A 15,084-nucleotide genomic window follows, 5' to 3' on the forward strand; every position below is an offset into this window, starting at 1 on the left:
CCCATACTACAGGGTACTTACAAAAACTCAATGCATTGAAAAGGATGCAGAATTTTTAGAATAAATTATTACTGTTTGATATCATAACATTATAGCGCACTTTCATGGTTTGTCAATTCGTACTGTTTGGATGTTTACAATATACGACTTTTACAATGCGCTTTGGTTGCCATTTTTGTACAATCAGTTTCTTTTGATTTCATTTTTTTAGTTTGTTTGGTGTTTCAGATAATTATATAATGGATCATCACTTTGTCCTTTGTTGTTGGTCCCTTAGGGCTCAGACTACCACAACATTCTCTTCATTGTAGCTCTACATGTGGCTAGGCGTTAGCATTTCCTTTATCAGTTACTGAGGGCATTAATCACTGCATTGCCAATTGTGCAGATCTGCTAGTAGTTTGATAATTTTCTCTCTGCTACTCATTGCTCAATAGAAGAACGTAGCATAAAACTTCCACATGTTGTAAACGTAAAAATAAAGCGAGATATTCTAAAGAACAAACTCTATGAAAGGAGTGGTGGCCATGAAAAAGACCGTGGGGGGAATAACTCCGAAGAGTTGTCTTATTTGGATGCTAACGGTCCCACGGACGTCAGGCTCATCAAGGCGCTCCGGACACCCGTCACAGAAAAACATGGTGAACTGATCAAAGGGAAAAGGTGACGTAGCCAATATATATATAGAGAAGAGACTTCTGGGATAGTGGTTGACCTAGAAAAGATAACAGACGCCATTTATTAAGGCTTTTACGCAGTGAACAATCTTCTATAATTTATTTCTTACCGTTCACTCATTGGAAGACATTTTTTATGTTCATGGTTACATGTCAAAATATTCTAAGTTTCTGTTATAATTAATTGTTAGTGGTTTAAGATTACTTAAACAATATTGTTTTCATTTTTGTTCTACGTTTTCTTGAGATAAGATTTTGTAATTAGCCCTTTTCGTTATCGAAATATGTCTTAATGTTTTTTTACACTTACTGTTTGCTACCCAGTATATGTACTGTAGAATTTCCTGGGCTTTTTGTTAGTGTTTAGATTGTTATGCTATAATGGCTCATTGTCTAGCAATAATTTTTTATTGTTCTGTATGTGAAAATTCTTAGAAACTCGGCAGTCAGCAAGACTATATGATTGGTCGGTTTGAACGATAACCGTCAATCTCTAGGCCAATCGCTTATGTAATATAAATACTGCCACTAATTTTTGGCAGTTCAGCTTGGGTGTGACTCTTGAATTGGATGCATGATTAGTATTACTATAATAAAGTCATTATTGTTGGAGAAATATCGTTTATAATCGTCACTAACAGCAAGCTCACATAAAATGACTACAAATAAATAGGGTAATTAAATAATTATCCTTACAAGAGTTGTGTTCTCTCCTGTTGGTTTCAGCAGGTTACAGCGTTGGTTTCAACGCACTCTGTTGGTTTTAGCACAACGGAAGTGAGTTGGGTTCAGCTCCCTCCTGTTGATTTCAGCAGGTTGTACAGTCAGCAGCGTTTGGTTCAGCGCACTCTGTTGGGTTCAGCAGAGTATAAATGAGTTGGTTTCAGCTCCCTCCTGTTGGGTTCAGCAGGTTGTAGCGCTGGTTAAAGCGCAGAGAACTAGAGCTAGGGGTTGTCCCCACCCCACTCTTGCGAGTTTTCTTCACTGGTGGCAGCAGTGGGATAACAGTGAAGCAATTCTCTCAAACCCTTTTAAATCCAAACATGGTGCGCAAGAGTAGAAGTAAGGACGGCCCATATGATTTATGCACTAGTATGATGGAAAGAGGGCACATACCTGCAAAAGTAGCCATGCAGCCTATTCCTGCTCCTTCATTTGATGGCACAAGTGATGTGGAAGAGTTTTTGCATTGTTTTGAGGCAGTGGCAAAACATAATCAGTGGAGTGAAGAAGAATGTAGGCTACGGTTAACATTGGCATTGAAAGGTCCAGCTACCAGAGGTGTTGGTGGCAATACCTATGAAGAAGTTTGCCATAAACTTAAGGCACAATATAGGCTCAGTACAGACACAGCTAGCGCCATATTAAAATCTATGAAATTAAAGCGAAAGGACAACATATATCATTATGCTGAAAAGGTACAGAAGTTAGTTCAAAAGGCTTTCCCCGAGCTAGATAGCTATCAGCATGACCAGCAAGCCAAACGTGAGTTGATTGCAGCAATTCGGCCTAACTCACAGCTGGCCTGGACACTGCGCTTATCTCCTCCCAGCACCATGACTGATGCCATAGAAACTATTCAGAAGTATCAGGATATGGTAGAATATGATACAAATGTCCACCGAGTAGAGCTAGACGATGTCCAACAACTAAAAAAAGAAATGACAGAGCAAATGCAAATGAGTCAAACAGCTTTGCTCAAACATTTTGCAGAAACGCAGAGTAAGTTTATGCAGCAGATGTTGGAGACGCAAAAGCAAATGGCGGCATCACAGCAAGCAATGATGACACAGCTAACATCGACGACAATGAGAAGCCAACAGCCTCAGAGAGAAGTTCGATGCTACAACTGCAATGGCAGAGGCCATGTCGCTCGTTACTGTGATAAGCCAAAACCATCGGGAAACGACCAAGTTCAGGCAAACTAATTCCCATACTGCCTGAACTTCGTGATGTGGGCAAACTTAGGATACAGGCATGTTGGCTCACCAGTGCATACTATGTTCCTGTACGGATACACCAACAAAAATTTGTCATGTTGCTTGACAGTGGTTGTACAAAGTCCGTACTTCCGAAGAAAGTGCTGGAGACATTGCCTAGCTCATGTTACTCGAAGTTGTTACCTGTGCGAGGTAGCGGGATATTGGCAAATGGGCAGCGAATTTTACTTGAAGGCATGACGAATTTAAAATTTCGACTGGGATCGATACAACTGCAACATCAGTTTGTAGTATCTGATGTGGACAATCACATTCTGCTAGGGTTAGACTTCTTGGAGGATCAAGAATGTCAGATGGATTTCCGTCATTCGCAGCTACGATGTAAAGGCACCGAAGTTGCCTGCTGCGCCGAGGACGGAGAACCCCTTTCGGTGAATGTGCAGGTCAAAAGGAACACAGTTGTTTCGCCAAATACTGAGTGCTTATTGTTGGCAAGGCTTAGTCGAAAGTGGACGTCAGGGCCAGCTTGCATTAAAACTTTACACAAGGTTTTGGGCTTAAAGGTTGTCACATCGCTGTGTGAACCTACAGAGCAAGAGGTCAATATTCGTGTGATGAACACAAGCAATAAACCTATTCATCTACCTTCTGGAAGAAAGGTAGCCGTCTGTATGCCCGTGGAAAGACAAGAACAGTTTCAAAAGGACTGCAATGGAACTAAATGCCCTAAACACTGCAATGAACATTTACCCAGTTGGACGCAATCTCTGTCAGAAATGAAACCAAAGCAAGTCAACACACCGCTGATAAAGCATCAGAAAGTGTTCAGCTCCAGCAAAGGTGATGTTGGTGGCGACCAAGTAGTAAAACACGATGTCTCGGTTATAAAAGATAGACCGCTTATTAATCAGCTAGCATATCGGCTGGGACCGATACAGAAAGCTGAGGTTGAAAAGCCAGTAGAGGAGTTAAAGCAGCACAATTTGTATAAAGGAGGTACAAGGCTCTATTTACAAAAGTGGAAAATGCAAGATGATATGAAAGATGAACCCGCCACCTTTTCTGTCAGAAACAAAGCTTCATTGAAATCATTCTTCACGGGGAAAAGATGCAGCACCAAACTTAAACCAAGAGATGATAATCTCTGCACCATCAGCAAGTATCTGACAAACCGGAAATTTAAAATAGAGTGCAAGGAGGGAACCCCTATTCAATATGAAAGTGATATTAGGCTAAGCACCACCAGAATATGCAGAGAAAGTCTACCTAAGCCAACGGATCGCCCTCCTGACTCCGAGGTGATGGAGCAACCCGTCCCTCTGTTCCAGGAGCAGACGAAGAGATCCAAGATGGGGGATCGCACTATTCCGCCAACTCAGCCTACTAACTTACGTCAGCACCTGCCGGACTACCACCTAGATGTCTGCCACAGAAGTAAGGCCAGTCTGGGACAGAATGAAGTTTTAGGGGAGGATAGTGTTGTAAACGTAAAAATAAAGCGAGATATTCTAAAGAACAAACTCTATGAAAGGAGTGGTGGCCATGAAAAAGACCGTGGGGGGAATAACTCCGAAGAGTTGTCTTATTTAGATGCTATCGGTCCCACGGACGTCAGGCTCATCAAGGCGCTCCGGACACCCGTCACAGAAAAACATGGTGAACTGATCAAAGGGAAAAGGTGACGTAGCCAATATATATATAGAGAAGAGACTTCTGGGATAGTGGTTGACCTAGAAAAGATAACAGACACCATTTATTAAGGCTTTTACGCAGTGAACAATCTTCTATAATTTATTTCTTACCGTTCACTCATTGGAAGACATTTTTTATGTTCATGGTTACATGTCAAAATATTCTAAGTTTCTGTTATAATTAATTGTTAGTGGTTTAAGATTACTTAAACAATATTGTTTTCATTTTTGTTCTACGTTTTCTCGAGATAAGATTTTGTAATTAGCCCTTTTCGTTATCAAAATATGTCTTAATGTTTTTTTACACTTACTGTTTGCTACCCAGTATATGTACTGTAGAATTTCCTGGGCTTTTTGTTAATGTTTAGATTGTTATGCTATAATGGCTCATTGTCTAGCAATAATTTTTTATTGTTCTGTATGTGAAAATTCTTAGAAACTCGGCAGTCAGCAAGACTATATGATTGGTCGGTTTGAACGATAACCATCAATCTCTAGGCCAATCGCTTATGTAATATAAATACTGCCACTAATTTTTAGGCAGTTCAGCTTGGGTGTGACTCTTGAATTGGATGCATGATTAGTATTACTATAATAAAGTCGTTATTGTTGGAGAAATATCGTTTATAATCGTCACTAACAGCAAGCTCACACAAAATGACTACAAATAAATAGGGTAATTAAATAATTATCCTTACAAGAGTTGTGTTCTCTCCTGTTGGTTTCAGCAGGTTACAGCCTTGGTTTCAGCGCACTCTGTTGGTTTCAGCAGAACGGAAGTGAGTTGGGTTCAGCTCCCTCCTGTTGGTTTCAGCAGGTTGTACAGTCAGCATCGTTGGGTTCAGCGCACTCTGTTGGGTTCAGCAAAGCACAAGTGAGTTGGTTTCGGCTCCCTCCTGTTGGGTTCGGCAGGTTGTACAGTTGGCAGCGTTGGTTTCAGCGCACTCTGTTGGTTTCAGCAGAACGGAAGTGAGTTGGTTTCAGCTCCCTCCTGTTGGTTTCAGCAGGTTGTACAGTCAGCAGCGTTGGGTTCAGCGCACTCTGTTGGGTTCAGCAGAGTATAAATGAGTTGGTTTCAGCTCCCTCCTGTTGGGTTCAGCAGGTTGTAGCGCTGGTTAAAGCGCAGAGAACTAGAGCTAGGGGTTGTCCCCACCCCACTTTTGCGAGTTTTCTTCACACACTAATAACCATTTTATTATTTGGCTGGGATGTGCTGTTGAGTATTCGTCTTGGAGTTGTCATAACAATGTTTACAGTTTCCTGTTTCAGCTACTGTAGTTTTGGACTTTTTAACTAAAATAAGCTCAAACAATAAAGGTTGTCATCAAATTTTTTTGAACTGCTTGGCGGAGTGTAATCTTAGACAAATGGTCAATAGGCCGACACATTTTAAAGGAAATATTTTAGACTTGGTCTTAACATCGGACTCAGAATTTATTGAAAAAGTTGAGGTTGTGGAACCTGGTCTGAGTGATCATTTTTTAGTAGAAGTTGAGCTCAACATATCAAGGACTGACAGGGTAGCTAGCAAAGATTTTTATTTTGTATATGAAAAAGCAGATACCATGGCAATCAGGAAATTTTTACTTCAAGCTTTGGAAGACATCAAGGACGCGATAAAAACAGGACACAATATTGACCAATTGTGGAATATTTTTGAGAAAGCCGTTAAATCTGCTGTCAGTGATTTTGTTCCTAAAAAGACAATAAAACAACGAAATAACAGGGAACCAGTATGGTTCAACTCTCAGGCACGTAAGGCTGTGTGCAAACAACGAAAACTATACAATAAGTTTAAAAAAACACACTCTCCTGACTTGATGGCCGAATACAAAATTATGAGACGCGAAAATAAAAAGATGTTTCGCAAAATTGAGCAGGATTATTATAATCGAGTTTTGTACGAACCACTCCGGGCTGGCATAAGCAAACCTTTTTTCTCTTTTATGAGGCGCACTCAGGGTCGCAAGAACAGCCCCTCCGCCCTACTAGCTAATATGCAATCAGAGTCGGAGATGGTTAATAATTTTAACATGTTTTTTCAAAGTGTTTTCACAAAGGCAGATGAATTTTTTCCTGAATACGATTTACCGGATACCAGCACCAGTCCAATAATGGTCACTTGTGAGGGCGTGGAGAAAATGATCGTAGGTCTTGTAAAGGGCAAAGCCCCTGGGCCCGACGGCTTAAGAAAAGAGGACTTCATGGTTGACGTCAGCACAGTGTCAGCAATGCTCACACTGGTTTACCAATACTCTTTAAATACCGGAAGTTTACCTTCTGCATGGAAATTAGCCAATGTCACACCAGTTTATAAAAAAGGCGATAAGACTCTCGCCGGAAATTATCGCCCTGTCTCACTAACATCAATAGCGTGCAAGATGCTTGAACACATCATTTTGAGCTATATCAATAAGAGCCTAGATCTTTCCTCGCATCAGCACGGCTTTAGGCATGGACTGTCGTGTACCACTCAACTGGTCACTGTTGTCCATGATCTTATGGATGCAAATAATGAAAATCAGCAAATACACGCTGCAGTTCTTGACTTTTCGAAGGCCTTTGATAAGGTATCACATTCTCTGCTTATAGTTAAACTTTTAGGTGCTGGGGTCCATCATTCGATTGTTTATTGGATTCAAAATTTTTTAAGCAACCGATTTCAAAAAGTTATTATAAACGGTCATGCATCAGCACCCTTAAAAGTCCACTCTGGAGTGCCGCAGGGCTCCGTTTTGGGGCCCACACTCTTTTTAATATATATTGACAAGGTCGGATCAGTTTTAAAACACTCCACCATCAGACTGTTTGCTGATGACGCTCTTCTGTACAGTCGAATTGATAATCACCATGATTGCATAAATTTTCAGTCTGACCTCACTGCCTTGGAAAATTGGGCCTCTGAGTCCAAAATGATTTTTAATGTAACAAAGTGTCAAATTGTAAATTTTAATTTCACGTCAGACTCTGGCGTCCCAGCTGAGTACAACCTTTATAATACCAATCTGGAAGTTGTGGATAGCTTTAAATATTTGGGCGTGATTATTACAAATACATTGAGCTGGGACCACCATATAACATCGATTTGTACCAAAGCATTACAAACCTTGGGAATGATAAAACGGGTTCTTTTTAATGCTCCTAATAAAGTAAAGAAAATCGCATATTTGACTTTATGTAGACCCGCCTTGGAGTACGCTTGTGAGGTCTGGGACCCTTTTTTAGTCAAACACATATCTCAAATTGAATTTATACAAAGAAGAGCCGTGAGATTTATATGTAATTTGAAAGGAGTTGCTAGCGTAACGGAAGCTCGAGAGAATATCCAGTTGGAAGTTTTAGAGATCAGAAGAAAACGAGCAAGACTCAACCTTTTAATAAACATTTTATCTAATAGCACACACTCAGCGCTAATTGAAAGTTTTAATTTTTTAATGTCCCAACCACACCAGTATGACACCAGATCATCTCGGTCTAACGCTCCAAAGGCAATCGCCTGCAACACAAACACATATTTTAACAGCTTCATTCCACGAACTTCTCGGGATATTAGATTGGGAGATCATTAGAACAGGAAAGTTTTATTAATTGATGTTTTAAATTCACTTGTTCAAATAGATAAATTTTTATTCTTATACAATCTATGCAAACGGTCTCCACTTCCTCCTTTTGAGGTCTCGAGACTCTTTTTAATCAGAATCAGAATCAGAAACTTACTGGCGCGATTTCCTGTTAGCTAGTACGCAAGATAAAATCTGGCGTAGAGCAGATTGATGGTGAGAACGGTAACAAGTTTATTGTCCTTGCATCATTTGACGCAACCAATTGATGTCAGTTAAGGGCGTTGCTATTTCTACACTGTATGGATATTTACCGCAATATTCACTCGTGTAAAATATTGAACGGTATAGTGTGTCGTTTTAATGTGTTAAGAATTACTTGAATAATGTTGTTACGGAACGCTTCAATTTAATGTTTAGCTTGTCTCTAAGTGATTCCAGAAAGAGTTCTGCGTCATTTAAGTCAATGCAGCTTGTGTTGTAGCGTTGAAATCACAATGAGTTGATTAATTGCAAGTGGTGTCGGATGCGAAACATTGTTAGAACAAGCCAGCAAAAATTGTAGGCCTAGCTTTTGTTGCTTTGCAAAGAGGTACAATTTAAAGATGCTATGTGCTACTCAAGCGAATTGCTTGTAATGTGTTTTTGTTAATATTCATTGTCTGTCGTGCAGTGATTTTAATTTTGCATCATTGGATCAATGATATACCGCCCCCACCCCCCCAGCGGGGATGTATATCATTGATTGGATAGCATTTATTCACATCGGGATAATCATATCAAATCTTTGAACTTTGGAAAAAAATTTAAATTCAATGAATTTAAGCACCACTTGTAATTGTCAATTTAGCATTGTAGAGCGTATTTGTCTTATAATGTTCAATTGTTATTATTTGAAAAAACAATATTTGATTCAAGGACAAGTCATAAGTGTTGTATTCGTTAGATGCGACCCTAATCATAAGCTATTATCGGATTGTCATTAGTACTGAATATATTAACGTTTTAGAGTAGCAAGTAGAACCCGGAAAAGTGCTTTATTACCCATAATTCTCACGTCATCTCTAGCATACAATGTGGCAATACACATAAACACTATCAAGGACAATATTGATGTCTATGCATAATTGGTACGAAATAAAGCTAACTCACACTGAGTAAATAATGCAACAATAAGTAAAATGCTTATAATATTTAGATATAATAAACCTGTATTTGAAGGTTGTTATGAATTTTTTAGTCTCTCATGGTTTACATTGCGGCAATATTGTGTTACATAATTTTGCTCATACATCATCAAAATCGTACCATGTATGCATGAGCTCTTTTTCTCGTAATACTACTTACCCTAAGTTTTGCGGTTTGTTGATCAAAAGTCTTTGTCAAAACAAAATTGTGTATGTTTTCTTTACACCCTCTTTGTGGGCAGATCTAAAAAAAAGTTCATCCTTCTTGCATATTGATTTTTACAATCCGCTATGATGTGTGGATTTTATTGAGCAATGTTTTTGGTGCGACATGACAGATCAGATGTGATTATTTAGGTGAATGTGTGTGCCCATTTTATATTCAAATAGGTAAAAATGTTGTGAATTTCGTTTAGTTGATATGATCTTGCTATGAATTGTGCTATGGCAGACAATGAAAAATTTGTGTCAATATTTGTTTCAACATATGAAGTGGTTCCCACAATAGGATATTCCAAGTTTATATACGTATCACCACCTATATGTGCACACAATTCTCTCTCACATAGTTTTGTTCTGAAATAATATTAGCTTCATACCTTCTTTTTTAGTTATAAAATATTACATCAAAAAAAGACTGGTTCGATTAGTAAAAATCACTTAGCGCTAAAACAAGTAACAGAAAAAATTATGCAAACCTCTATGAATCAATTATTTAACAAATATCTACTAAGTCAATTAGTAGTGATGAAAAAAAGAAAGTTAAATTCACGCCAAAGAAAATAAATCTTATAAATATAAATAAATATATATATATTTATTTATATTTATAAGATAAATATAAATAAATATCAAAACAGTTATATGGGATATGTGTGTAAGTTGGGCTAATTTGAACTCTTGGTACTTTCCTTAAGTTCGATTAGCCTTGTATTCCATTACCTCTACCTGCGCACCGTCTATCACTACCTCTACCTGCGCACCGTCTATCACTACCTCTACCTGCACACCGTCTATCACTACCTCTACCTGCACACCGTCTATCACTACCTCTACCTGCGCACCGTCTATCACTACCTCTACCTGCGCACCGTCTATCACTACCTCTACCTGCACACCGTCTATCACTACCTCTACCTGCACACCGTATATCACTACCTCTACCTGCGCACCGTCTATCACTACCTCTACCTGCACACCGTCTATCACTACCTCTACCTGCACACCGTCTATCACTACCTCTACCTGCACACCGTCTATCACTACCTCTACCTGCACACCGTCTATCACTACCTCTACCTGCGCACCGTCTATCACTACCTCTACCTGCGTGCCGTCTATCACTACCTCTACCTCCACACCGTCTATCACTACCTCTACCTGCGCACTGTCTATCACTACCTCAACCTGCACACCGTCTATCACTACCTCTACCTGCGCACTGTCTATCACTACCTTTACCTGCGCACCGTCTATCACTACCTCTACCTGCACACCGTCTATCACTACCTCTACCTGCGCACTGTCTATCACTACCTCTACCTGCGCACCGTCTATCACTACCTCTACCTGCACACCGTCTATCACTACCTCTACCTGCGCACCGTCTATCACTACCTCTACCTGCGCACCGTCTATCACTACCTCTACCTGCGCACTGTCTATCACTACCTCTACCTGCGCACCGTCTATCACTACCTCTACCTGCGCACTGTCTATCACTACCTCTACCTGCGCACCGTCTATCACTACCTCTACCTGCACACTGTCTATCACTACCTCTACCTGCGCACTGTCTATCACTACCTCTACCTGCGCACCGTCTATCACTACCTCTACCTGCACACCGTCTATCACTACCTCTACCTGCGCACTGTCTGTCACTACCTCTACCTGCGCACTGTCTATCACTACCTCTACCCGCGCACCGTCTATCACTACCTCTACCTGCGCACTGTCTATCACTACCTCTACCTGCACACCGTCTATCACTACCTCTACCTGCGCACCGTCTATCACTACCTCTACCTGCACACCGTCTATCACTACCTCTACCTGCACACCGTCTATCACTACCTCTACCTGCACACCGTCTATCACTACCTCTACCTGCGCACCGTCTGTCACTACCTCTACCTGCGCACTGTCTATCACTACCTCTACCCGCGCACCGTCTATCACTACCTCTACCTGCGCACCGTCTATCACTACCTCTACCTGCACACCGTCTATCACTACCTCTACCTGCGCACTGTCTATCACTACCTCTACCTGCGCACTGTCTATCACTACCTCTACCTGCACACCGTCTATCACTACCTCTACCTGCGCACCGTCTGTCACTACCTCTACCTGTGCATCGTCTATCACTATCTCTACCCGTGCACTGTGTTTCTCTTACAACGCCCTCATTTTACCTGTTTGAAATGTAAAATCTATGTTACAATGAATGCTTTTTTATTGATTATTACATTATTTATATGGCCTTGTCATATCATTTTGTTTTTGGGAAGTTCTATCTATATAATGCGTTTATTATAACGCTATGTGTAATTACCTGAAGTATTTGAGTTTTAAAGATTTAGTTTTGCATTTTTGTTGTCTTGAGTGGTCATAGGTTAGTCTATAACTTCTATCATTTATGTTTATAGCGTTCTGTGGGAGATACGAACTTTTAAAACATCAAGACTGTTCATTGGTACAGGGAAGAACTGAGGAAACAGATTTTAGATGAAATCCAGTAAGTCGGCATTGTGCTGTTAAGTTAAAATGTTGGTTTTTGAGACTATCAAATGCGCATGCATGGGTAAAAGTTTTTAAAGAGAAAAGTTAGTAGATCGATAAACAAAAATTTATATATTATTCTGTGACATGAAATATGCAAGTACCAAGATCATAGATCAATTGAAAGTGAGGCAGTTTTACTGTCATATACAAGCATTGAATGTGACCTTCGAATTTTTATTGAAGTAGTGACTTAAATAAAGTTGTCTACACGTAATTCATAGCTTTCATGGTAAGAATATGTCTACATCATATGCGTAGTTCAGCTTATTATTTAATAATGGTTTAATCTTTTAAGGCTTTCAATATTAGTAGTTTGCGTGAAAGTCTGATTGTCAGCATTCTTCTACAGCATTATGTTGTGAGAATCCCAATTTAGCCTCGTATAACTAGTATGTGTTAAATACTACCGACATTTTTAAGGGGCCACCACCCAGCTCCCAGACTGATATTTTTGAAGAGGCCTTAGTTTTTCTTGGTAACAAGTTTTAACCAAAGTAGTTTCATACTTTCATTGGCGAATATACAAAAATAATAAAATTAGATTGAAACTTGCATTTGCTAATAGCCCATCATCTACGCAAACTCACGAAAATGAAATGATAACATGAATCTGTAACATAGTGTGACGAACTTAATCTCTCGTGGCTGTTTTGCAGGGTTGGTCAGCTGAGTCAATTGACTGAAATTACTATATCTGTGATTTACTTCAAGGGGCTTCCTGTTCTTCCTTTTCATCTTCGACAACTACAAGAGGCGGATATCACCAGCGACTTTGATGTCATAAAGAGCCACTCTCAGGTTTTGAGACTGCCAAAGTTACCGAACTGTTTAACTGCCAACATTGTTCAAAGCTAGTGTCATCTACATATGCTCTATGCGTGGAAGAAATTCATGATATGCGAACATTTTTCTTTGCTGCCAGTTTTTGTGGAGAATTTCTGGTTTCTACTGCCCCAACCCTCATTTTTGAATCTACTCTCATAGTCATTGTCAAGAGTTTTCAAAAAGGTGGAAAGGTTTTGACTAAAATGTCAAAATCTGTTGGTTCTTCAACTAGTGAACCAATGAAGGAGGTCGAAATTCATGAACTGAAGTTGCAGTATCTACGGTCAATCCCGTTGATTATGGTGAACAGGATATATACCACATTTTTTATTAGTACATATTAAAAAGCGCAGCTTTTTCTGTTTGATCTCAGTTTGCTGCGAATTTTTAGACTTCTCCTATTGGTCCTTACACATGCTCTTTTTGTCTCTGATGAATTCCTTTTGAGTGCCTTTGAAAGCATTAAGCAACTCCGAAAAGAAATGCTAAATGAGCAATGTGACGACTATCGGGAAAGTTCCAGAAGGTTCTGCAGTCATCAAACACGAAAATGTTTTTGCGGAAGAAATGCCAGTGAAAAGATCGACATCACATGATTGAAGAAAAACATCTTGGAAGAATTTCTTACATGAATCAAATAAAGTAAAGCTGCCAAAATCTGCTGTCCATTTTATAGAGTTAGTATAGGCAAGAGGTATACTAAGTTACTTAGCAAATATGCTAAACGAACACAACATCGTCGGTTATGAGCTCAGATTAGATTCTACATATTTCTGAGGAGAGAGGAGCAAGAAAGGAAAGAGGTAGTTTCAAAAGAAACCTGCTGGAAATGGCTGTCACATTTCTACCATATTTGCCCACTTTCAGCATCTTGTACTATTGTTCATCCACGCTATGGCTCTTTATGGTAGAGGAGGCTGTAATAGCTACTATGGAAAGCATGGAACAATTGAAAAACGATATGCTAGATTGGGCGAATTAGCACCACTGTCATAAAAAAAAAGAATTTTTTTAGAAAGTTCTGTCTTGACCTAGAACTGCGAAGAAATAGCATTATTTTTCAGCAATGATAAGATTGAAGAAAATCCAACTTTGAGTTGTTGGGCCAATGTTTTCAGTTGATGCTGACAGAGCCAAAGAATGCCAGTTACAAACTGACAGTGCCTAATAATGTTCCTGCCTTCAAGCAGGAAACTGAAAGTTCTTTTTATTCCCTGTCAATAATCCTCCCAGCTAATACAAAACTCCGTAAGTTGTGATAAACTTTAGTTTTCAAGTTATTAACTGTAGCAGACGACTTCTAAATGTTCTTATACATATTTTTAGTTTTTCGTATTGAAAGTGTATAACATCTTAATCATGAAGCTTCTTGAGGTGTGTTTAACCCTTATTAACATATTGTTTTGTCCCCTTTAACAGGTTTATCATAGACACTTTTATTATGTTGTGCTGACAACTCTCACTGTATTAACCAATTGATGTTGAATTTTTTGGATAAACAACTGTTTTAGTGTTTAATTATTCTTGAACAATATTTTTAACCTTAAAATCTATTATTGTGATGCTTGAACCAAGTTTTTATGTTTCTGTGTGGACATAAATACATGTATATGACAATCCTGAGCAAATGCCATATCACTTGCAAAATAGTGCGAAATGGTCGATAGCTTTAAGAATGAAACACGTGTTGACAATGAATTGTATATATTTTATTCCCAAATGAAATTTTATTTTTATCATCCAATGTCTTTGAAGTTCAAACAGTCATCATGGCTGCGGGTAGTAGACGACTCCACTTTTCTGGAAGCTTGATAGAAGAACTCTAGTCAAGAGCACTGTTGGGTAATTGGCTAATTTGGCGGACCAATTAGAATACCAAATACTGGAAAATATCATAGCCAAATACCAAATAAAATACCAAATACTTGAAAATCTCAGAGCCAAATACCAAATAAAATACCAAATACTCACAATTTTATAAATCAAATACCAAATCAAATAGTACCACTGGGAAATTTGAGAATCAAATACCAAGTGAAATACCAAATACTGGCAACTGTTCAAACCAAATTCCAAATCAAATAGTAATACGTGGAAATCCCAAGGCAAAATACCAAATACTGCAATTCTTGAAACCAAATTCCAAATCAAATAGTAATACTTGGAAATTTCAAAACGAAATACCAAATAAAATATCAAATATTTGGAAATCTCAGTACCAAATACCAAGTCAAATAGAGATAAGGGAAAATTTTATTAAGATACCAAATAAATTACCAAACATTGCAATTTCTCGATATCAAATAGTTATATTGGGAAGTTTCCGAATCAAATACCAAATAAAATACCAAATACTGGAAATTCTAGAAACCAAATATCAAATAACAGTAGGCTACTGGGAAATTTCAGAACCAAAT

At 38.9% G+C, this 15,084-nt stretch overlaps 1 protein-coding gene and 1 long non-coding RNA gene across 2 annotated transcripts; one reads left to right on the top strand and one right to left on the bottom strand.

Annotated features, from left to right (window-relative positions):
* Positions 1-9,967: 9,967 nt before the first annotated feature.
* On the bottom strand, positions 9,968-11,694 carry LOC137404923 (protein P200-like). The gene is made up of 2 exons (XM_068091151.1): positions 11,686-11,694; positions 9,968-11,407 (listed from the first exon to the last, which is right to left on the bottom strand). Exons 1-2 carry the CDS (start codon positions 11,692-11,694, stop codon positions 9,968-9,970), a joined length of 1,449 nt encoding a protein of 482 aa, XP_067947252.1.
* Positions 11,695-11,700: 6 nt separating this feature from the next.
* On the top strand, positions 11,701-14,295 carry LOC137404329 (uncharacterized). Its single transcript, XR_010979665.1, has 2 exons — positions 11,701-11,795; positions 12,499-14,295. It is a non-coding gene; the product is annotated as an uncharacterized lncRNA (long non-coding RNA).
* Positions 14,296-15,084: the final 789 nt, after the last annotated feature.

Source organism: Watersipora subatra, chromosome 9 (assembly GCF_963576615.1).
Source record: "Watersipora subatra chromosome 9, tzWatSuba1.1, whole genome shotgun sequence".
Taxonomy (NCBI): domain Eukaryota; kingdom Metazoa; phylum Bryozoa; class Gymnolaemata; order Cheilostomatida; family Watersiporidae; genus Watersipora; species Watersipora subatra.